This window comes from Harpia harpyja, chromosome 17 (genome assembly GCF_026419915.1).
Source record: "Harpia harpyja isolate bHarHar1 chromosome 17, bHarHar1 primary haplotype, whole genome shotgun sequence".
In the NCBI taxonomy this organism is placed as follows: Eukaryota; Metazoa; Chordata; class Aves; order Accipitriformes; family Accipitridae; genus Harpia; species Harpia harpyja.
The window spans coordinates 20,152,993-20,173,415 of record NC_068956.1 but is presented as its reverse complement, the minus strand read 5'-3'; the positions used below and the strand labels follow the sequence as shown (position 1 = coordinate 20,173,415).

General features: G+C 35.7%; 1 protein-coding gene across 5 annotated transcripts in view; it reads right to left on the bottom strand.

Moving 5' to 3' along the window:
- The window catches only part of CUL5 (cullin 5), a 34,822-nt gene that overhangs the window by 12,209 nt on the left and 2,190 nt on the right, over positions 1-20,423 (bottom strand). For 2 of the 5 annotated variants that reach the window (XR_008238902.1, XM_052812356.1), the window contains exons 2-10: positions 15,218-15,327; positions 12,774-12,873; positions 11,225-11,401; positions 7,637-7,778; positions 6,436-6,581; positions 6,279-6,359; positions 4,905-4,998; positions 1,411-1,541; positions 572-679 (exon numbers count right to left, since the gene is read on the bottom strand). Coding sequence is in view for 4 of the 5 variants with exons in the window: in XM_052812356.1 (XP_052668316.1) it covers positions 572-679; positions 1,411-1,541; positions 4,905-4,998; positions 6,279-6,359; positions 6,436-6,581; positions 7,637-7,778; positions 11,225-11,401; positions 12,774-12,873; positions 15,218-15,327 (1,089 nt within the window). In the remaining variant the exon portion in view is untranslated. Of the gene's footprint in view, positions 1-571; positions 680-1,410; positions 1,542-4,904; positions 4,999-6,278; positions 6,360-6,435; positions 6,582-7,636; positions 7,779-11,224; positions 11,402-12,773; positions 12,874-15,217; positions 15,328-16,067; positions 16,161-19,675; positions 19,900-20,423 lie in introns of those variants that run through there. The other 3 variants (XM_052812358.1, XM_052812357.1, XM_052812360.1) reach the window with 3 other exon arrangements.

The window sequence follows — 20,423 nt, the reverse complement described above, 5'->3', positions numbered from 1 at the left end:
TCTCTTTAACATATGGATCACAAAGGTTTTATCCCCTTCTAGATTACTGTAACATGTAATTAATCGGATTTCTTTATTAGCCCGAAGTTTGCAGATGTGATTTTTCATATGAGAGTTGAAATCCTATGACTCAATTTCCCATTAACTCATGTTTTGCGTTTTCCTCTTTTCCATTAACATACTACTTTCCTTTAAGCAACGGCTTAGGAGGGGATTACATGGAGCAGGTTGCATATGTGAAGTCATGAGACTACACCCAAATATGTAGTAAATTCTAAACATAAATATATTGCTGAATCAGACATTAAGGTGCTCCACACAAAGATCATCTTCTGATGTCCTTTACAACATTACAAAGCTGAACACAAATGCAACTTTATGCATGACTACAACACAAATTAAAAGCTAATCAGTTGGTAGTAAGTTTCATCAACATTTTAGTCTGCATATTTACTAGAGTAAGAGCAGCTTCTAGATTTAACAGTGAATGGACACAAGGATTTCAGAGACATCATAATTTGAATTACAACAATTCCTAAACTGAAAACAAATGATCAGCAGAAACACATACCTTATCTCTCGCAGTAAGAAATCTTGGATCATCTTGAAAAGCTTCTTTAACCAACTTACTAAATCGATTAAATAGTGTGAGCAATTGCTCTACATATTTCTCAGAATCCTAAAGTTAAAGAGGCAAAAATCAAATTAAAAAATAAGGCTCTACAGAATTTAGTATCTTCAAGCCTGCATACTATGAATGAGCATTTTATCTTTATTCTCTGTACTGAAGAGCTCTACAGCTTGTAAGCCTCAACACGGACTTTCAGGATAGTATTTCCAATATACAAATATATATATATATATAAAAAAAAAAATATAACTTTCACATACTGTATAATAACTTCCAAAATAAAAAAAAGTTTTGAAGGACCAATAAAAGGCACACCCTAATTGCTGCAGATACTCAGGCCTCTTAGACCCAGAGAAAAAGATGATAAAGAGCTGAAAAAGAACAGTGGGAAAAAAAGCTTTTGATTTCCACACTGACCAACCACTCTTATATTGAAAGCAAACTTCAGATTTCATCAGGAAGTTAGAATCTGAAAAAATTGATTATGCCCTTTTAATTAAGATGCTAATACAATCCTACCGTATAAGCACCCCAAGCACTTAATTTATAACCTTTTCTTTACTGCAAATTTAACTCAAGTTTTAAAGCTGTAACTGAAAACATAAGGAATAAAAAATTATTCTAAAGACACTTAAAACTTTCAGTGGATCAAAATTTGATGTTTAAACATAAAATCTTCAAAATTTATTTCCATTCACATGTACATGCCACAAATAGAGTATTTAACTTCTGCGAAGTTGTTTTTTAATAAAATAACAATGAAAAAACAATACACTTACAGTAGTAATAGTTTCAGCAGCTGCTACCATATCTGCAAGTCCAGCACTAACAATATGTTCTTCTAAGTCTTTTAGCATAGGCTCTATGCCATTTGGAACTTTATCCATCAGTGAAAACATTAAATGCAACTCTGAAAGATACAAATACTGATAAAGCCACCAGTCAAAGACCTGTATAAAAACCAAAGATACTGCATTTCTGCTAGGGATATCTCAAGTGGAACATGGAATATGTAAAGAACAGATAATCCAATTTATCCCTTAAAAGGAAAGATGTTTTGAATACTGTCCTAATTCTGGTCCCACAGGAAGATTCTTCTGAAGGCAAAGAGAGATATTTATTGAAACGTAATACTTGCTTATGCATATAGCATCACAAGCTTGAATAAAAACCCCTAAAGTCAACGGCTATTTGGATTAAGTCCAGGTTGTCAGTATAACTGCCTTAAAATCCCTGGCAAAAAGTGGGTCTCAGTTGGAAGCCTACAGAAGTTTATGCAGAAAATTGTATGGATTCAAGAATTTTTTTTTTTTTTTAATTAAAGCCAAACAGAGCTGTCTTTGTGTATCTTCCAATGCCATCTACAATGTTTTGTTTTAATCAAAAGCGTGCCAAATTCTAAAGTAACCAAAACTGACTAAGGTAAGCAGCATTTTTTTCCATTCTGTTTTCCCAAAGAGTTTATTTAGTTTTTCTGAAAGTTACCAGTTCAGAAACTTTAAAAACTGATATGGTTTATTTGTCTACTTTTTGTGAAGGTATTTCAACACTGCTAAAAAAAAAACAAAACAAAAAAACAAACGTACTGAAACATCAATAATCATCTTGACAAAGCTGTCCACAAAGGAACACCCGGATTAAGGCCACCAGATTGTTTGAGAGAGACCTCAGAGATTTGAACTAAACACAGCAAAGGACTCTGCTTAATGAAGTAGAAAAAACTGATCATGGACTCCGATTCTTTTTTCAGTAGGAAAAAAGTTGATAGATGCGCTTAGTTCCTCAATGCTATATCTACTGTGAAGGGGGACAAAAGCCAGAGGCCCTGTCTTTGTTTTCTCCTCTACAATACTTTTGTCAGCAACATCAAGATCCTGTCACCAATGAAGATGAAATATATGTTATCAACTTCTGTAGCCCAACAACTGTTGCAGAACCAAATAGAAAAGCAATGCACGGAAGAAAAAATCCTTCTAGAATTTAACAATGCAAATTAAAGAATGGAAGCTACAACCAACCTTCAGTAAGGATTTGCAGTGCTACTAGAGACAACTCAAAATGGGCTAAACGATGGGATTTCAGGAACCAGAAAAAAAAAAAAAAAACTGAGTCAGAGGTATTCTCAGTGCAATTTAGATGCACTGCAAGCGATGGCAGCACTGTTTTACACAGGGTAAGTCCAAAAAGCTCACTCAACTTTTACTGGATCTTTTAATCTGTGCTTCAAAAAAGGGTGAGAGGGAGGAAGAGATGGCGGAAAAAAAGAAACCAAAAGATGTATTAAAGGGTTCTATATCTGTTTCTGTAAACTAGTGATGGCATGAAATAATTCAAGAAAAAAAGTCAGTGGTTTCTCCTAACAAACAGTGGCAAAGGAAGACTTCAGGTACATCCCAAAAACTGCAGGAACCCAAAAAACCCAGATTCTTCAAAGACAGATTTCAAAGTAACAAAACCAAAAGGAACATTTCACTGGAATGTCTCTCATACATTATGACACTGAAAGGTAAAAAAATCCGTATTGTAGTTGTTGGGGCACTTAAACAAGTTCTGTTTTCATTTTATATTCATAAAAGCCAAGTGTACCTTTTATTTCTTATGAAGTACTTCAAGAGTAAAATTTAGGTCTCCCATCCCCAATACTATAAGCAAAGAAAAACGCACTAAGCCAATTCTGGAAAGCGTTTGCAAGTTATGACATCTTTTATAGTTCTTAGTTGGAAAACCTGACTTCCTTTGATAGCATGTAAATATTAAGTACTTAATGTAACAGAGTATTTTACAGCAGTGCCCAGCTCATAGCCAAAAAACCCAGTCCTTTTTTGTCAGATGCTGTTTAATAAAGAAAACATCATGAAATTCTTTGGGGTGAGTAGTATCAGGAAGACACATACATAAGCAAAGTACAGCAGAGGATACTATCAGACGTATATATTACTATGCATAGCTCCAGTCTTTAAATACATTTTTAATCACCTGCACCTGCATCCTTCATTAAAACATTTTAAACAGCATAAGTAGGTCTAGGAAAAAAAAAAGAACTGAAAGAGATGCTTGAGTTCTTATATACTAAACAGAAGTATTTTGCAACCAAGCAGTATCACGAGGAAGACATAGCCACAAGGAAAGAGAGGACTGTGTGAATACTTCAAGAAGTTTCTAAAGAAGGATGCCTTGGATGCTATAGATGAACCCTTCTGAAGCTCTACATTTAAATAAGCCTCCTGTATTCTCTCAAAGGCTGTAACATATGCTCATAAGAAGTTAGGTGACTTTCTAGATTTAGCTCTGGACTACTGCCAGAAATCATGTTGCTAGATGAACAGATCAGTATGACATAGTTTTGAGGTCAAATATTTTCTGAAATTCTAGCTTTAGAAGTATTTTCTACACTGTTCTAAGTCATAAAACAGTTTTCACATTTGCATAGAAATGAAAACTTCATATAGACATTAGTAAATATTCCCTGGCTGCAGTATACCAAGACTTCAAAAGAAAAATTAACCTGTGATTTCAGCTCCCCCCCCCCCCCCGCCCCCCCCCCCCCCGCCTCGAATTATGACATTTTCTATTACTTATCTAGTTTGGTTTATCATACAGGACCAACACAAGACTTCTGAATCACCCTAACCTCTCGATTTATGGTAGCGGAGTTAAAAAAAACTTTTCAAAACTTTAAAAAGGCATGCAGAGCTAACTTTCAATACTCACAGTGACATACTGGCTATAAAACCAGATGAAAAATTTGCAGATTTTGTTCATTGACCTACTGGTCCTGCACCAATAACCAGAATAAGAAAATTTTCTCCCTGGTTTTCAGAAAAACAGCTTTGTAAAGAGATGCTTCACTTTTTTTCCAGGGGGAAGGAGGCAGTGGGGGTGGAATGAAGGGGGAGTGTTTGTATCTGAACGATTCAAATAGAAAATAGGACATATGCAACATTTACCAGAGTTGGTGAACATGAAGAAAATAAGTTGTAAGAAAAATAAAGAAAGGAGAATGCAGAATATTCTTTTCTTTCAAGTAAAATCAGAGCTAGCCAGTCATTCAACTTAGGGTATTGCACATACAGATTTCAGAAGCCATATGAAAAAATACTAACCAATGACAGTCATTTTTTATGGGATAAAATTGCCCACGGGCAGTAATGTTTTAGCTGCGAAACACTGCCACCATCTATTAAAAACAGTAATTTGATATATCTACAAACAAATCTATTTTTATGCAGATGATGCTGAGATCATCCTGTACTGTTCTTAAAGCTTCACTTACTTTCTGTTTCATTTCGTTTGATCATGCCTTGGCATTCAGCTAAAATAGTCTCTTTAAAAGATGTCACGAGGGCATTGACGCAGCACTCCATTAGCTGAAATATATTAAACACAGAATTAGCTCATTTAGCCATCTGAACACCAAAGTGTGATCTGCCTCAAGTTTACCATGACACACAATCTAGTCTGTTCTCTACAGCTATGCTCTATAAAATAATTTATTTACTGATTCATAAAAGTATGTGTAGTTTGAATAAAATCTATACAGGAAACCATATTTCTTAAAAATGTGTAGGTTAGTAAATGTGGTAAACTCTCTTCCAAACCAGTAATGAGCTTAATATTTCTGTCACCTCTTTTCTCTCAAGGGACCCACCGCTTTTGGAACACCAACTACCCTACTTAGTTTCCAAGTATACATCCAAGAGCTAAGAATAGTTCTCCTTCCAGCATACCCGATTTGGACCAGGCTGGTGGGCTTGAACAAGACACTATGGCTAGATCTGGCACAGAAACTGCTTGTATGTGTCAGGACCATCTCTCTTTTGTCAGCCTCTTTATACAAGTTACAATTTATAGCTGTGCAAAATGAATGACTTACAACTTAACAGAAGACATAAAATACATTTTGATCCACTGCAAAAAATTCAGATTTAAAGGGTATTTATTTAAAATAACCTGTTTCCTGAACTAATTTCACCACAATTAGGAACTATTCATTGCAGTTAAATCCTCCTCCAGAATCTGAACTGTGTAGAATACTGCTCAAGGGGGCAAAGGGGAAGGAAAAAACCCCCCATCCTTTATATTAAGTGGCCCTATTTCAGCCTAAGAGGAAATCTAGAACAGATCTAGAACAGTTCTTGTGAAATTTCTATTGCTCCTTTTGATTGCAATGAACAATAACTCTCCCAGGTATTCTAAATGAGCACTGAGAAACCCTCTACCTAATAGGCTGGCCAGCTTATTTTCAAGCATCATTCTCATCTACTGTTAAGCATAGCAAAAAAAAAAAACCAAACAAAAAACAACAAACCCACACCCAAACAAAAAAACAACAAAAAAATCCCAACCACAAAACATACCAGTCCCAAAGTGAAAGAATAAAAATCAACCTGAATAAAAACCTGCCCTTCAATCTGAACTCTGATCTACATTTACTATTAAAACATCTATAGAAACTGTAAATTGCCAGATTGGAAAGTAATACAGATTTTTGCAAGAAAAAAATATAATGGATGATTAAAAAACATAAACCTAACAGTTTCATATCAATCTACTGCTACCAAATAATACTGTAACAAACACAAAAATAAAAATTGCAATGTAATAATACTATATAAAATACACCAGTTTTTCTACACATTATACTTACTGCTTCTACAGAGTTACATTCACGCCTTGTTTCTAAATATCGTAGTGCTCTTTTCTCTTCTTCTTTTAGTTTAGCATCTGCCTGCGCAAAAGTAGAACAGCAATCATTTTAAGTACTAACACTTTCAGAACAAAGTTACAACAGAATTTTTACTTACATATTTCATATAATTCTGTACACCATTTTGTTGTAAATAAGAAGGAGCCTGTGTTCTATAAAATCTCTCTGTTGAATCCAAATATGCCTTTTCAAAGTTATCCCGATATATCTGAAGTTTATCTTCAGGATTAGAACAAAGGTTAACTGCAAAGAGAAAGTCCAAACTTACTCTCAAGTCTTGGAAAATTATGTTGCTAATAATAAGCAAATCTCTCTCATTGAAGTCAGTCTTGTATTTAAAGGTTGCACTGAACAATTTGAAGTATCCTACAAATGCACTCTGATCCCTAAAGGTAACCAAAATTGTCCAGGTTTTGCTCCAAAAACATTTAGATTAACTATAGGGAACTGGAAAGAACTGCATACTTATCTCCAGCATTTTAGAAATTCAAACATGGTAACGAGAAATACACATACAACTGCAAAATTGGAAAAAAAAAGAAAAAGAAAAAAAAAGTTCAGCATAATGCCTAATGAAGTGAAAACTTTTCCACCTGACTGAGCAAACAACTTTTCTTACACACTGTTCTTAGAATCCCAATGTCCTCATTTTAGACTTTTTTTTTTTTTGCATTGGGTTTTTTCTGTTTTACAAGAATGGAGACAGTGAACTTACTGCAGTGCTTTGCACTATTTGAAATAGTTTCCACCTTCCTCTCAACTGTTAAAGAGAAATAAATAAAGTCCTTAAATGGAATATGCTTTAAAAAAAAAAAAAATTAGAATTGGACATCTATAAAGCCATCTGAGAGAGTATTAGCCACAAGTTTAATTCAACAGGCTGCAAAGCTTTGAAGAAGCAGGAGGCAATGGTGAAATATCATAGAAGTTTCAGATACACAGATCTGTTTTGCAAAGAAGACTGAGAGTCTCAGATGCAGCCTGTTTAGCATTTCCTCTTCAAAGTGTCTGAACAATCAGAAACAGTACAGAAAGGAGCACAAAGTTTTATCTGCAACCCTAAAGGTCAAAAAGTAGTTGCTCTTTGAAAACACTGATTTTACAGTAACCAATATGTAGCTAAATCACTTAGAAGTTAAAGATTTTAAACAGAATTGGTATCACATATCAAACACAAAAAAATCAATACAAAATGCTGAGATAATCATTCCAACCCTGCCATAATTGTCAACTTTGTATGATGAAAATTCACCTACTAAAGCAAGGAGGCAATAGAGATCAGTCTGTGCAAGACATACCATATGATTCTCGAACTCCAATAACAAGCTGAGAGTCAAAAGCTTCTCCTAGTCTTTCAGCATGAACTAGCTTCATTGCACTGTCCTGAAGTCTGTTTTTTATATTTGAAAATATGGATTCATTCCAGGTGTCTAGCATGAGCTGTGTATCAGGAAGAAAAAAAACCAAACCTGTCAGGTACATGCAAACCTAAGTTTGTGCAAAAGAAATACAAGAGATCAGAAAAAGAAATCAAGCAATTTATAATGTAATTTTCAGGTTATATACAGCAGTTCAACTACCTTAGAACTTGATCTTGCTCTGAACTTGTTATAGAAGTAATATTGAGCTTATATTCTAAGCTTAAGTTATGTAACCAGACAACTAAGGGAATCAGTATTTGCTTCATATATTAATCCCATAATTCTGTATTATTTCTACAGTTCTCAGTAATCAGTCAAGTAACTTTCCCAGCAATGCAATATGTCAGGAGTTGCAATATCAGGGGGTTCTTCTGAGCCAAACATCCAAACAGAGCTCACTATTTGGCAGGCTCAGTCTTAAACAAAACCAAAAATTCAGTTAACACCACAGTTATGTAAAGAAAAAGACTGATGGTTTTGGATTGCATTTATCTAACATGAAAGTTCAGTATGCAAGTAATGCATATGTAATTTATAAAAACCTGGAAACCTCATCTAAGCACTGCAAAGTTATAAAATTAGTTATGGAGGCTCCTAACAAAATCCTCAAAGGGTGCCTTCATATTCCATTGTGTCTTTTTTTTTTTCTTTTTTTTTGTGATTGCTACTGACACTGCTGCAAATGTATTGCATTATGCCTTATCACCAGACCCAATGTGCTGCAGCTGAGCAACAGGAAAAGCTCACTGGCAGGCCAGGCCATGCTTACATCCACCTAAGCTCCACCAGTTGTTCAGCAGTAAATACTCAAAGCATGCTACATGTTTGCTAAAAATCTTAACTTGCTTTAGAATTCAAGCTACTGTGGTCATTTTTTTTGCCCTTAGACACTGGATCTGGCTCTTTCTATACGCCACAGAATACTTAAAGAAATTATGCCAAAGCTTAAAAGATAATTTTTATTTTTTCTAACTCGTGCCATTTCATTGCTTTAGAAGAAAGCTCAAACTTACAATATCTTCAAATATGATAGTATCTGCTATGAATGTAATTTAAGCATGCCAGTTGTCAGTCCACACTGGCAGTGGAAAGCAGGTTGGAATCATAAAATTTACCATTTCAAACATTATCTCATGAATGTGAATAAGCTTACTAAAAACGAGCTTAGGAAGACGACACAGCTGTATGGCAAAGTTAATAGTAAAGATTAGAATCATAGAATCATTTAGGTTGGAAAAGACCTTCAAGATCATCGAGTCCAACCATTAACCAGCCCCCTAAACCATGCCCTGGAGTACCCTGTCCACTCGCTTTTTGAATACCTCCAGGGATGGTGACTCAACCACTTCCCTGGGCAGCCTGTTCCAATGTTTGACAACCCTCTCAGTAAAAAAAATTTTTCCTAATATCCAATCTAAATCTCCCTTGCCTCAACTTGAGGCCATTTCCTCTTGTCCTATCTCCAGCCACCTGACAGAAGAGACCAACACCCACCTCACTACAACCCCCTTTCAGGTAGTTGAAGAGAGCGATAAGGTCTCCCCTCAGCCTCCTCTTTTCTAGACTGAACAACCCCAGTTCCCTCAGCTGCTCCTCATAAGACTTGTGCTCAAGATTAGATGGTCTTGTTCCATTCTTGCCTGGTAAGTTTTAGATTTTAACAGACCAAGCACCTAATAAAAGTCAGATAACCTTTCAAGAGAGTTTACCATCCCTTATTCTTAACTTTTCCGTAACTGTTTCTCAACTTCAGCTAAATTTCCATTTCTGACACTGAAGTCATATGTCTTGGAAACGAATTATTGTTCAAAACATTGGCACATTCTTAGAAGCAAAGCTTTATTTGATTATGCTTCCTTAATTAATTTTTTCATTATTTTAACATTACTGATATGCACATTATGGTTGCGCTGTACAATTATGTAATTGGTTTACAAGAGCTGAAATGAGTAAAAAATGGAGAAGAAAACAGTGAGATAATGTCAAGCAATCTGGGAGGCACGTTAACAGCTTTGTCAAGGTCAAACTGTTCTTAGACATTATGGATAAGGAAATTTTATGGAGATATTTGAAGGAAAACACACATATTTTGGGTGACTACATGAACTTCTCAAGCATGGGAAAAGTTTTCACAAAGCGCTTTTTAGAAAACTACAGAGAAGATGCCAGAAACAGGAAGTGACCTTCAGCAATGAATATGAAGTAAAATAGGTTGGAGACTCTGGGCTTTGATGTCCCAATCATGAGATGGTCCTAACTGGACTGCATATGAGAGATAAGACACATCTCCATCAGCTTCAGTCCTGAACAAAATCTGAATTTTTAGACACCAGTTCCTTCTCCCGCTTTCTCCTCACTACTTTCTCCACTCCACCTTGTTTTTCCTTTAATTTCTTAGTTCTCCACACTTCTGCACACAGCAGAGTTAAAAGTTCAAGTTTCCCAGATCTTGGACAGCCTAATGAGATCACATGCTTTCTCCAACAATGAAAACAAAAAAGTAACTTGAGGTGGTGACTCCTCTCTTTGCTGCAGTTCTCTCTTTGTTTTCTTCAAGAGGTATAGAGGATCAAACGTCAAAATAGGAGGGCGAAGAAAAAAACCTTGCCCAAAGTAATGCATTCAAACTATTCTGATCTTCCCATCCTGGAGATAGGGGGACAGTTAAAATGATCTTCAGTACTGAAAGATTGCTAAAGAAATTTCATTTCCCTACAGGTACTTTGGGCAATGAAAAGGGATAATGAATGATGTTAAACTGAAGGACTTAACACTTTACAACTCATGGGTTCCGTTTTTCTTGTAATAAAAAGACTAAAGCAATTTCAAGGATCGTTATTCATGGGACTCAGAACACTGAGCACTCCATACTCAAAACCCTAGACTTTCTTTACATGTTTGGTATAAAATAGTAAAAAGATCACATTCACAAGATTCTACACGTCCAATCTTTTCATTGATATGGCTGACAGTTTGGAGGAAGAAGAGGAAATTAGGAGACAATAGCTATATTTTCACCTAGGGAAATAAACTAGGTGTAGAAAAACTACTCACTTGTATATACAAGTACACTTGCTACTCACAAGTATAGAAACAGCAGGCGAATTTACAACTACCTCCCATCCCAGGATTCAAGTCATAATTAAAACACACACAAACAAACAAACAAAAAAAAACAAAAAAACCCCAAACCCCCAAACAAACCCAAAGCCCAACAAAGAAGTGCTTTAATCACCTGAACAAAACTGTTGATAGCCAAAGCAAAACTGGAGAAACAGAGTGAAATTATTGTGGAGAGAAAAAAAAAAAAAAAAGTTGCAGGGTTGTTCTGACCCTTACACTGAAGCAAAGTGATGCATCGTATTACACGATTGGTGCAATTTCATCTTCAGCTACAGAATCCCTTCTGTACTATTACTGTAGGCAGAACAGCATGCAACAAAACTCTTAATACCTATCACTTACCTTTCGAACAATACTGTCTTCTACATTAGACTTCTTGTTGCTGCCCTGCTTGCCCATTAAAGTAATCTCTAATTGACAAAATGGCTTGGGCAAAATATCACACTGTGTGAAGAACTTGCGCCACTCCACTATATATGCTTTTAGTAAAGCTGTATCATCTTGATGACTCAGCACTCTCTGGAGGAGGATGGGAGAAGAGGAGGCAATTTATAAATGATTTTCTGCACAAAATACGGATTGACTTTGCTTATACTGAAAATAACTCCCCATATAAAATTCAAATATACAGGTCTATCAGAATAAGAAAGTCTACATATTTAAGTGCCATTTAGTTTAGGGCAGTAGTTATCAACCCAAGACATATGGACCGTTTCTAAAGGGTAAAGAAAGGTAACAGCAAACAAGCAGTCAGTACATTTAAATTTTCCAAATGAACCATTTTTTTTTTCTTTTAAGCTATCTGCAAGTAAAAAGATCAAAACCTTTGGTCCAAAGGCATGTAACTGGTACAACCGTATCTAAAAAAAACCCAAACCTATAAGGCCTATGTTATATTCTATACAGTGAAAAGCTTAATTCAATGGCATCTACTAACCTTTCATTAGACCCAGACAGCTAGTTAACATGCGTATTTTATTAATGCCTGGAAACTACAACTACATTGTACCATAGCTATCATAGTGCCTAAAAAGATGCCCTTCAAACAACAACCAATGCAGACCATATCGAAGGCCCCAGTTCAGCATAACATTTATGCATGTATGCAAGCAAGCTGTTGGAACTTAAAATTCAACATTTACATGCCTGGTTATATAAAGACCTATATAAGAAACTATTTTCCTTTAAGCAAAGCCTTAGTAGCCTTAGCCTCTTCATTAAAGAAAGATTTTATAGACTTTCATTTTCTCCTTTCCAAACCTTTGTCATGGGACTTTAAATTTTTTTGTTAATCTCACAACAGCCCCGTCTTAAATCCCTTATTACAGAAAACATCCTTTGCTATACATTTTACAAACAGAAAAATTTCCTTTGAATCTATTGATGATTTCAATCATTTGGGGGGAAGCTCATAAAACTGGACAGCTAAGCTTGCTGAGTCGATAGCATGGATATTTCCAGTATGCCATACATATGGCTTATTTTAAAGCCATCCATGAACATGTCAGCATAGCACTGAAGCTAGACAAACAACTACTTTTTTTGCAGACAGTAATTTCTTATAGAAAATTTTGCCTCAAGAAGTTTTCAAATGGAAGAAGATTCCGTAAGTACTGTTGGATAAACAAAAATAATGGTGTGTTTAGGTTTTTTTTAACATAACACAAAAATCATTGCCCGCCCCAGTTTCAGGACTGTGAGAAAACAATGAGCCAAGGCAAATGCTCAAGGCTAAGTCTTCTTTTTGTCAATTGAAGTTTGCAGGATAATTATGATCTCCAGAAAATCACCGAATTTCAAACAAAAAAGCAATGCATTTAGAACCAATGGAAGTCAGAACTATTTGGTTATTCTTCTAATGACACGAAGTTATGAAACGTTAAGAACTTACTGCTTGTGCCTGTTTAATAAAATCAAGGATGTCTTCCTTCAGTGCCTGATGGATTTTTGCTGGACCTTTATCATCCCACAAGCAAACTGCATGTACATCTCTAGAAAACAATTTATCCAGCTTTTAGTATCAGCTACTCAAAGTTTAATGCTGTAATGTATGAGGCTTAAACAGTCCTAATTCAAGTATATCTAAGAAATTAATACACTTTTTATCTATCATTCTCAAACAATACATGGTTAGATCCCAGTGATGCATGCAAGAAAACATGTTTGGAGAAAAGACTGAAGCTATAAGGAAGTCTTGGAAGCAAGTAACAGCAACCTATCTAGGAAAAGGCTATGGTCAAGAAGGAGATGTAGAAGGCAATTCCATTTTCAGTATCTATTCAATAATCCTTACTGCATTAAGGACAATTTTGAAAGCTTTTCTTTGACAAAGACAGAAATCACTTGCCAATAGAAGCATTAGTACTCAGCCCTTATTATTCTAAAATACTCTCATTAACACGCAGCCTTCACTCATAGATTCACAATCCAAGCAGTACAACATTCTTGTGCTACAAAGGAAACAGACCTTTCTTGTGAGAAATTTGAGCTCAGGGGCATCGGGTAATTTAAAGGACATTTTAATTAGTTTAACAACATCACTTAAACGTTTCATGACAGCGGTAGCATTTTAAAGTGAAACCCTACTGCAGAAAAGCTACCAAACAGCATCGCAAAGCAAAATACTATTAATGAGTTTTAATCAACATTCAAATAAATTCCTGGTTTTCCTAGCTGACAGCCCAGCAAGTGTAACTTAACTCCTATTTTCTTTCCATAATGAAGACTAAATAAAGCACGTTACACTCCTAACCATACATCACATATAATGTGGCCTAGCAAGCCTTTTTTTGACTCATTACCTTCTTCCGGTTCTTCCTCCTTTCAATAATAAGGCCACATCTTAGCAGGAAAGCAACTATATATTCTAAAGGTCTGACTTTGTTCCTATTGAATCAATACGGTTATTTCAATACAAAAGCATCTTTTTTGGTTTAACTGAAAAGACAAAATTCACAAGGAAAAAATTCCTTTGACACAGCTCAAAGGTGCTGGCCCAGGACAGAGGTCTACCTACCTTGTGAGACTCACGCAACTTTCACATGCAGAAAAAGTATTACTGTATTTAAAATGCCACTGTTTCCTGACAGTAGTGGAAAAAGCAGCACTGGATAATTACACTCAAAGGGCAGGTAGAAGACACCTACAGGTTTTGAAATTTTATTAAAAAGCTTAACAAAGAGCACTGTCCAAAAATATGAACCTAGGAGAGTGGGATCCTTTCCCTCAACATCCTTAATTTAGCCATAAAGTTACTTAAGTTCTATTCAATAATTCAGCTACAAGCAAAATAATAAATTGAAAGTTTCAATACCAATGCAGAATTACTGAACTAGTTATTAAAAATGAAAGCAATGACTCAGAACTGAATTTGTACCTTAACTATACCATGCTTCTGGCAACTACTACAGCCGTGACATCATAAGATATTAAAACTCATTACATGATAAACTACCTTTCCTTTTGGTTGGCAGAAAAGTGTGACAGGTGCAGTTAAGATGGGTGTAAAAAGAATCACTGCACCATCCTCATTAAAAACAGCAATAAAGATACAGACTGCAACAAGACTACATTTAAATAAAAAACACTTTTGTGACAAATTTTAAAAAGCAGGAGAGACTACAGATTTAAGCTACAACTGTATTTGAGGGAAAATAACTATGTTGAGACAAAGATTATTTTAGATATACTTTCGATACATATGTTTTAACTCACTTCCATATTATGTTGGCAAAGGTCACATGATGTATTTTAAGAAAAAAGTCATCACCTAACAGGAAGCAACTTCTGGGTTTTTGGAAGGAGGAAAATAGCAGGGTTTTTAGAAAGTACAATAATGCAAACACTGTCTGAAAAATATATATATTATTCTTAGGGTATAAAACTATGCAAATTATACCAGTTAAACTGCACTACCCCATTACTTCAGTAGCATTCTTAAGTTATTTTAGAAGAAAGCCATTCAAATCAGAATAATGTAACATTCAGCAAACTGCCTTTAAATTAACTTACTGCCAAAGCAGTAAACAACACTTTCTCTCTAATTCTAACAAAAGCTTTGTGGGCAGGTACAAAACTTGTTTACTATGATCAGCTGAAGTCAAAAGCTCTGCTGTTCTTTCTCCATCCTACTTGCAAAGATCTGAATCTCAGCAAAACTCTATTTTTGCACATTTACAGTAATAAAGGCACACTTACCACTTAATACAACTTAAACTAGTACTGTTCTGTATGTTCCCACATAGTCCACACCATATGTGACTTCTGTATCAGAAGTAGTACCATAACTGTATTGCCATTATGCAGAAGGAAGTAAGATACTAAAAAATTACTTACGAAAACAGATCAAACCATTGCTGTTTTGTGACAGACTCCTGACGAAGAAGTTTCAGAACGATAGGGCGCATGAAATCCCATTTGTCTTCAAACTGAAGTGAACCTTTATTCTAAAAGGAACAAAAAAATTATTGTTAATTAAACAGTTTCCTATTTAAAGTTATCTTTAAGGATTGCCGTTTCTATGGTTAATGTAAAAACACCTTCTTCTCAGAGGTGTCCCTCATAAGCTAGCATTTGAGCTACAACACCACAGCTGAACAACACTCTTCACAGCAAGTATTACTTTGAAAAGTGACAGAGCTATTATTTGTTTCTTAGAGAAGTAGATTGTCAATGTCTTCCTTTATTCACTGCATTAGCTACAATGCAACAAGTTTTAGCAAGTGTTCTTCACCTGTTAATGGAGTTATACATGGACAACATGAACGATACTCGGTCACCTTCATTGCCCCAGCCAAGACACATACAATCAAACTCATGAGTCAGAGTTGCAAACCAGTCTTGAATAAATTACCCCTACCAAAATGGCGGCAAGGAATCAGGAGTAGTACCTGTGGATGCTGCCACATACCCTTTTTCTCCACTGTGCATTTGGCATCCGCAGCAGAGATCGAGGAAGGAAGCAGAGAATGTAGGAGCTGTTGTACCACAGACTCCCTTCCTGTGGGTTAACTGGCCATAGGCAGTTTGACAGCAAGGACTACAGTTGGTGCAGATAAAAATGATTTACACCACGCTGAAAAATCTAATCCAAGGTGAATTTTTTCAAACTTATGATACAAATTAAGAGGAAAGCTAAAGAAACGAAGTGCTCCCATATCATTCTGATTATTCTGAAAAATCTCACCGTAGTATACAGGCTGTCTTCCATTATTAAAAAAACCAAACAACTTTAAGAGAAAAACAACAGTTCTACTGCACATGTTGTAATCCTGTTGGGTTACAGCTCCACATTTTATAAAAAGAAAAACCTGTAATTAAAAGAAATGTTGATATAGAGTTCTGTGGCAGAAAGACTACTGGTTATCTGCAGCGTTATGTTCTAATGCACTGCTTACTTTTGAACAGATCATTGTCTTGGCTAATAATATGATTTGACACAATTCACTTCAAATACAGCAAATAATACAGTCTAACTACTTGAAATTCTGACAAGTACACTGTTCTGCCACTAACATCTCTCCAGATAAACAAGCACAACCAGCACACCACGTTCTCTCAACCATCTCCTTCTGATTAATTTCTACATGGAAATTTACAATTAAATCTGTTATTTAATATTCAGGATAAGCACAGTTTGGAAACTGTATCCCCTGCTGCTCTTAAGTGCAAAGATGTCTCATCTTCAAGTTATAAAGATGCAACAGGCATCACAGTAACTATTTTTACAGCAATAGCACCTGGAGGCCTCACAGCATTATCAAACCATTCCAGTAGGTACTGAATATGGGTCTCACAGAAGCAGCCCCTGTTCAATAAAGTTTAGAATTCTTTCAACATTAAAAAAAAATAGAAAAAGAAATTGTTTTCCAATTCAGAGAGACAGTTTTTCCTGTTCTCTTCCACTGTAAAAAAAAAAAAAAGTAAAAATAATAATAATTTGAATGCATCATCTTTGAAAATCATCAACTACATGCTTCCCCTGCATAGAGCTAGGTTTACAATTATTCCCTGAACCTTGATGCATTGCTCTAACCTTTCCCATTCCTGTAAAAACCATTAGTTTCTACTTCCAGATATTTCTGTTCCCAGTCCCTCTTTGCAGGATAATGAACTTGAAACACCAGCTGCTGAACAGTTAGAAGTTCCAGAAAAGGCATTATAAAATAAGTAAACCCAACTTCCTCGAAGTTTTCCTTTGGAGTGAAACTTCAGAGTAAATCCCATAAGTTTTCTGGAAGAGGTAAAAAGCTTGTTCTGCAATTCTGGAGAAGTGTAATTCAGTCCTTCGCTGGAAACAGCTGAAGATAGAAACCGAATGCTCTATCTTTGTGAATAAGACTAGTTTCACTGTAAAACACGAGGTCGGGGGGGGGGGGGGGAATATTGCAAACACCAGTGTTTATACGATTTACTAGTTCATACTAAGAAGCACACATAAAACTCCATTTCAGTTGTAAAAACTGCATGTTCACTTGTAATGAACATATACCTACTTAAAAAGAACTCCCCAAATAAAGTTTGACAGAAAATGCCATTAGGGGAGTTTAGAACTTTGTTTGCTATACATAGGAGTAAAACTTTTTTTTTTTTTTAAACACTTCCTCCTTTATTCCTAAATTAAGCAGAAGAGGAAATAAAATCAATGGATTAAAAATCCTACTCAGCTAAACTATTCTTTAATTTCAATAAACAATTCAACATCTTATAGACAGATTCAGGCTTCCATGACCATTAATCTTACACTCTTGTACTGAAATTAGAAGAAGAAAGGGTGCATAATACCACCTACTTTGTGACATTCACTTTCATTAATTCTACCTCATTAGTGCACGAGAAAACCAAATTTTACAGTAGAAGAGGAGGTCAAATAGTAGTAATTCTTAGCTGTTACCAAAGTCACACATACACCAGTGACCCAGGCAACACAACAAATCCATTCCCCACTTCACTGAGCCACCCACAAACCTATGCAATTTCTCAGCAATATTTCCTTAGTAACTTTTCTTTCTTAGCTTGTTGCCTTAAACCATCATTCCCAAAGGAAGGTAAGCAGGAACATAAGTCACACCTGTGACAAAATAAGATTACTCCACTTATCAAATCTTCTCTGAAAACATGGATTACCTTGATTACATTGATAGCCATACCCTGGCTAAGTAACCATTCTAGGAGTTTTAAAATCTAAGGCTTTTAAAAATAACTCCACTTATGAAATATTTTATGTTTCAAAAGTCACTTCACTAAATTTGTTCAGAGATTTAAAGTTCCGTTTTAACATTAAACTTTACTTGAAATATATACTACTTCACACACTATATTGAAATATATACTACAACTTCACTCTTCAAACTTACTTTTTCCTGTTATTCACTTCTATGCATAAGGACCTAAACACAATATTTTAGGATAGCAGGTAAAAAAAAAACTCCCAGACTATGCTGGTGGATATTATGCAGAATTAGTAAAATGATGCAAGTGGAATTGTTCCACTAACCACTAATCAGTTTTCCCGATTTGGGTATTATCACACAACACAAAATTCCTCTCCTTAACTGTAAGCAAGTTTAAGAGAAGTGGAGCAGAAGCAGGCACAGAGTATAGTATAAGAGCCTAAATAAACGTGAAATATAACAAGGGCAAGGCACTATAACAAGACTTTCGTGCTACTGTCCCTCTGAACCTTGAAATGTCTATTTGGACATTCAGCCGTCTTTACTGTGTGCTCTATATATTTCAAGCCACATACAAATTCGGCCCTGATCTGTCAGATGCTCTAACCAGTACTGTGAAAAAGCAACATCCTCTACATTTGACTGTACATCTCATCTACATGAGTAACATCTTCACCTTTAACACTTCACCGTTTTCAGACACTATATATATATTAAGACTGAAATAGCACCATGTTTTACTGTGAAACTAGTCTTATTCACAAAGATAGAGCATTTGGGTTTTATCTTCAACTGTTTTCAGCGACAGGCTGAATTGCACTTCCCCAAAATTGCAGAACAAGCTTTTTACTTCTTCCAGCAAACTTACGGGATCTACTCTGAAGTTTCACTCCAAAGGAAAACTTTTGAGGAAGTTGGTTTTACTTATTGTTGAATTGCAGCTTAAAATTCACTGTCTGATTAATCTCTGCTACCAGCAGCTCTAAAAATCAGTGCAATGATTGTAGCGAAGCTACTACACAAAGCAGAACAGTGGCCAGAGGGAAAGCTTTGCTGTGTAACTAACTAGCATGCAACACTCCTGATATCCTTAAGAACATCCTAATTGGAAATAGCCAGGAAGCAATAGACAAACTTAAAATACAGATCTGGAAATATGTACTTTAAGTTGAAGAATTCAAAAACTCCAGGTATGTTTCCAGTTGCCAGTGACAGAGGCCTGAGATAAAAAAAATAGTTGAAACCAATGCAAAGGTAAATAATGGTTCTCATTTCACTTAAGTCTGTGGAAAATCTGCTGCTTTCTTTGCAATTTATCTTGCAAAGACAGACTCTTGCATTTGCTGGCATCTCCAGTAAAGCACTACACAAGTGTCAAGATCTGCTAGCATGAATACATCTACAGGTTTTCTTTGTGCTGCAATAAGCTGAGGTGCTTTCTGTTCCAGAAACTGCAGAAAAACTCACGTACCTTCATGTCACATGAGCGAATCAGTTTAGACTACCTTGTCACTGCAAAGGGAACAAGTTACAAGTCCAACACGCCCCCTGAAACAAAGCACTCCACTTTAAAAATGCCAGAGTCACATGTATGCTGAGAGAAGAAACCTAGGGGACTCACCTAGAAATGGCTCAGTCATCTACAGGAAAGCCACAGCCTCAACGTGGGAGAGCAGTTCTGCTACAGGTAGGGTATGCACTAGCTTACCATGTAATGGCTAGCTCTTACTAAGTACTTCAATATTTTCATCACATTACGATTTTTTGTATGTCACCAGGATTCAACATATGATTGATCATTCTAATTTTACATTTAAAGAAGGCTCTCTGAGAATATGCTTCTCACTAAAAAAAAAATAATTTACAATTAGGAAAATTATGCACTAGTGGAGTTTAAATGATGACCTTTAAAAAATTACAACAGCCAGTCAGATTTGGATTCAGCTAGTATCTGTTACTAGAATAAGAAAAGAATATTTCACTTCATTTTCTCAACTATGTATAAAGTCGAATGAGGATGGGGGAAAACCAGAAAATACTCTTAGTTCCTGTTTATCCCCGCAAAACCAAGTCCTGTCTAAACCCAGCCTAGATTTGATTATGCAGGCTTATTTGGAAAAGATATGGAAAAACCTTACAGATTTTAACACCTCTCCTTTCTTACCCAGGGATTTTTACTGTGCCGAGACATTGCTTTTTTTCCCCTAAATATTAAAGCAGAAGTACATTTCACAGCCTCAAAGAATTAACACTAACCTGGAATCAACAGTTTGCTTCTCTGAGAGCACTCTGATGAGCAGAATTGGGGAACAAAAGACCTTATCTAGTTCCAATTCTTGCACTGGTTTATTGTGTCATTATAAGCAAAG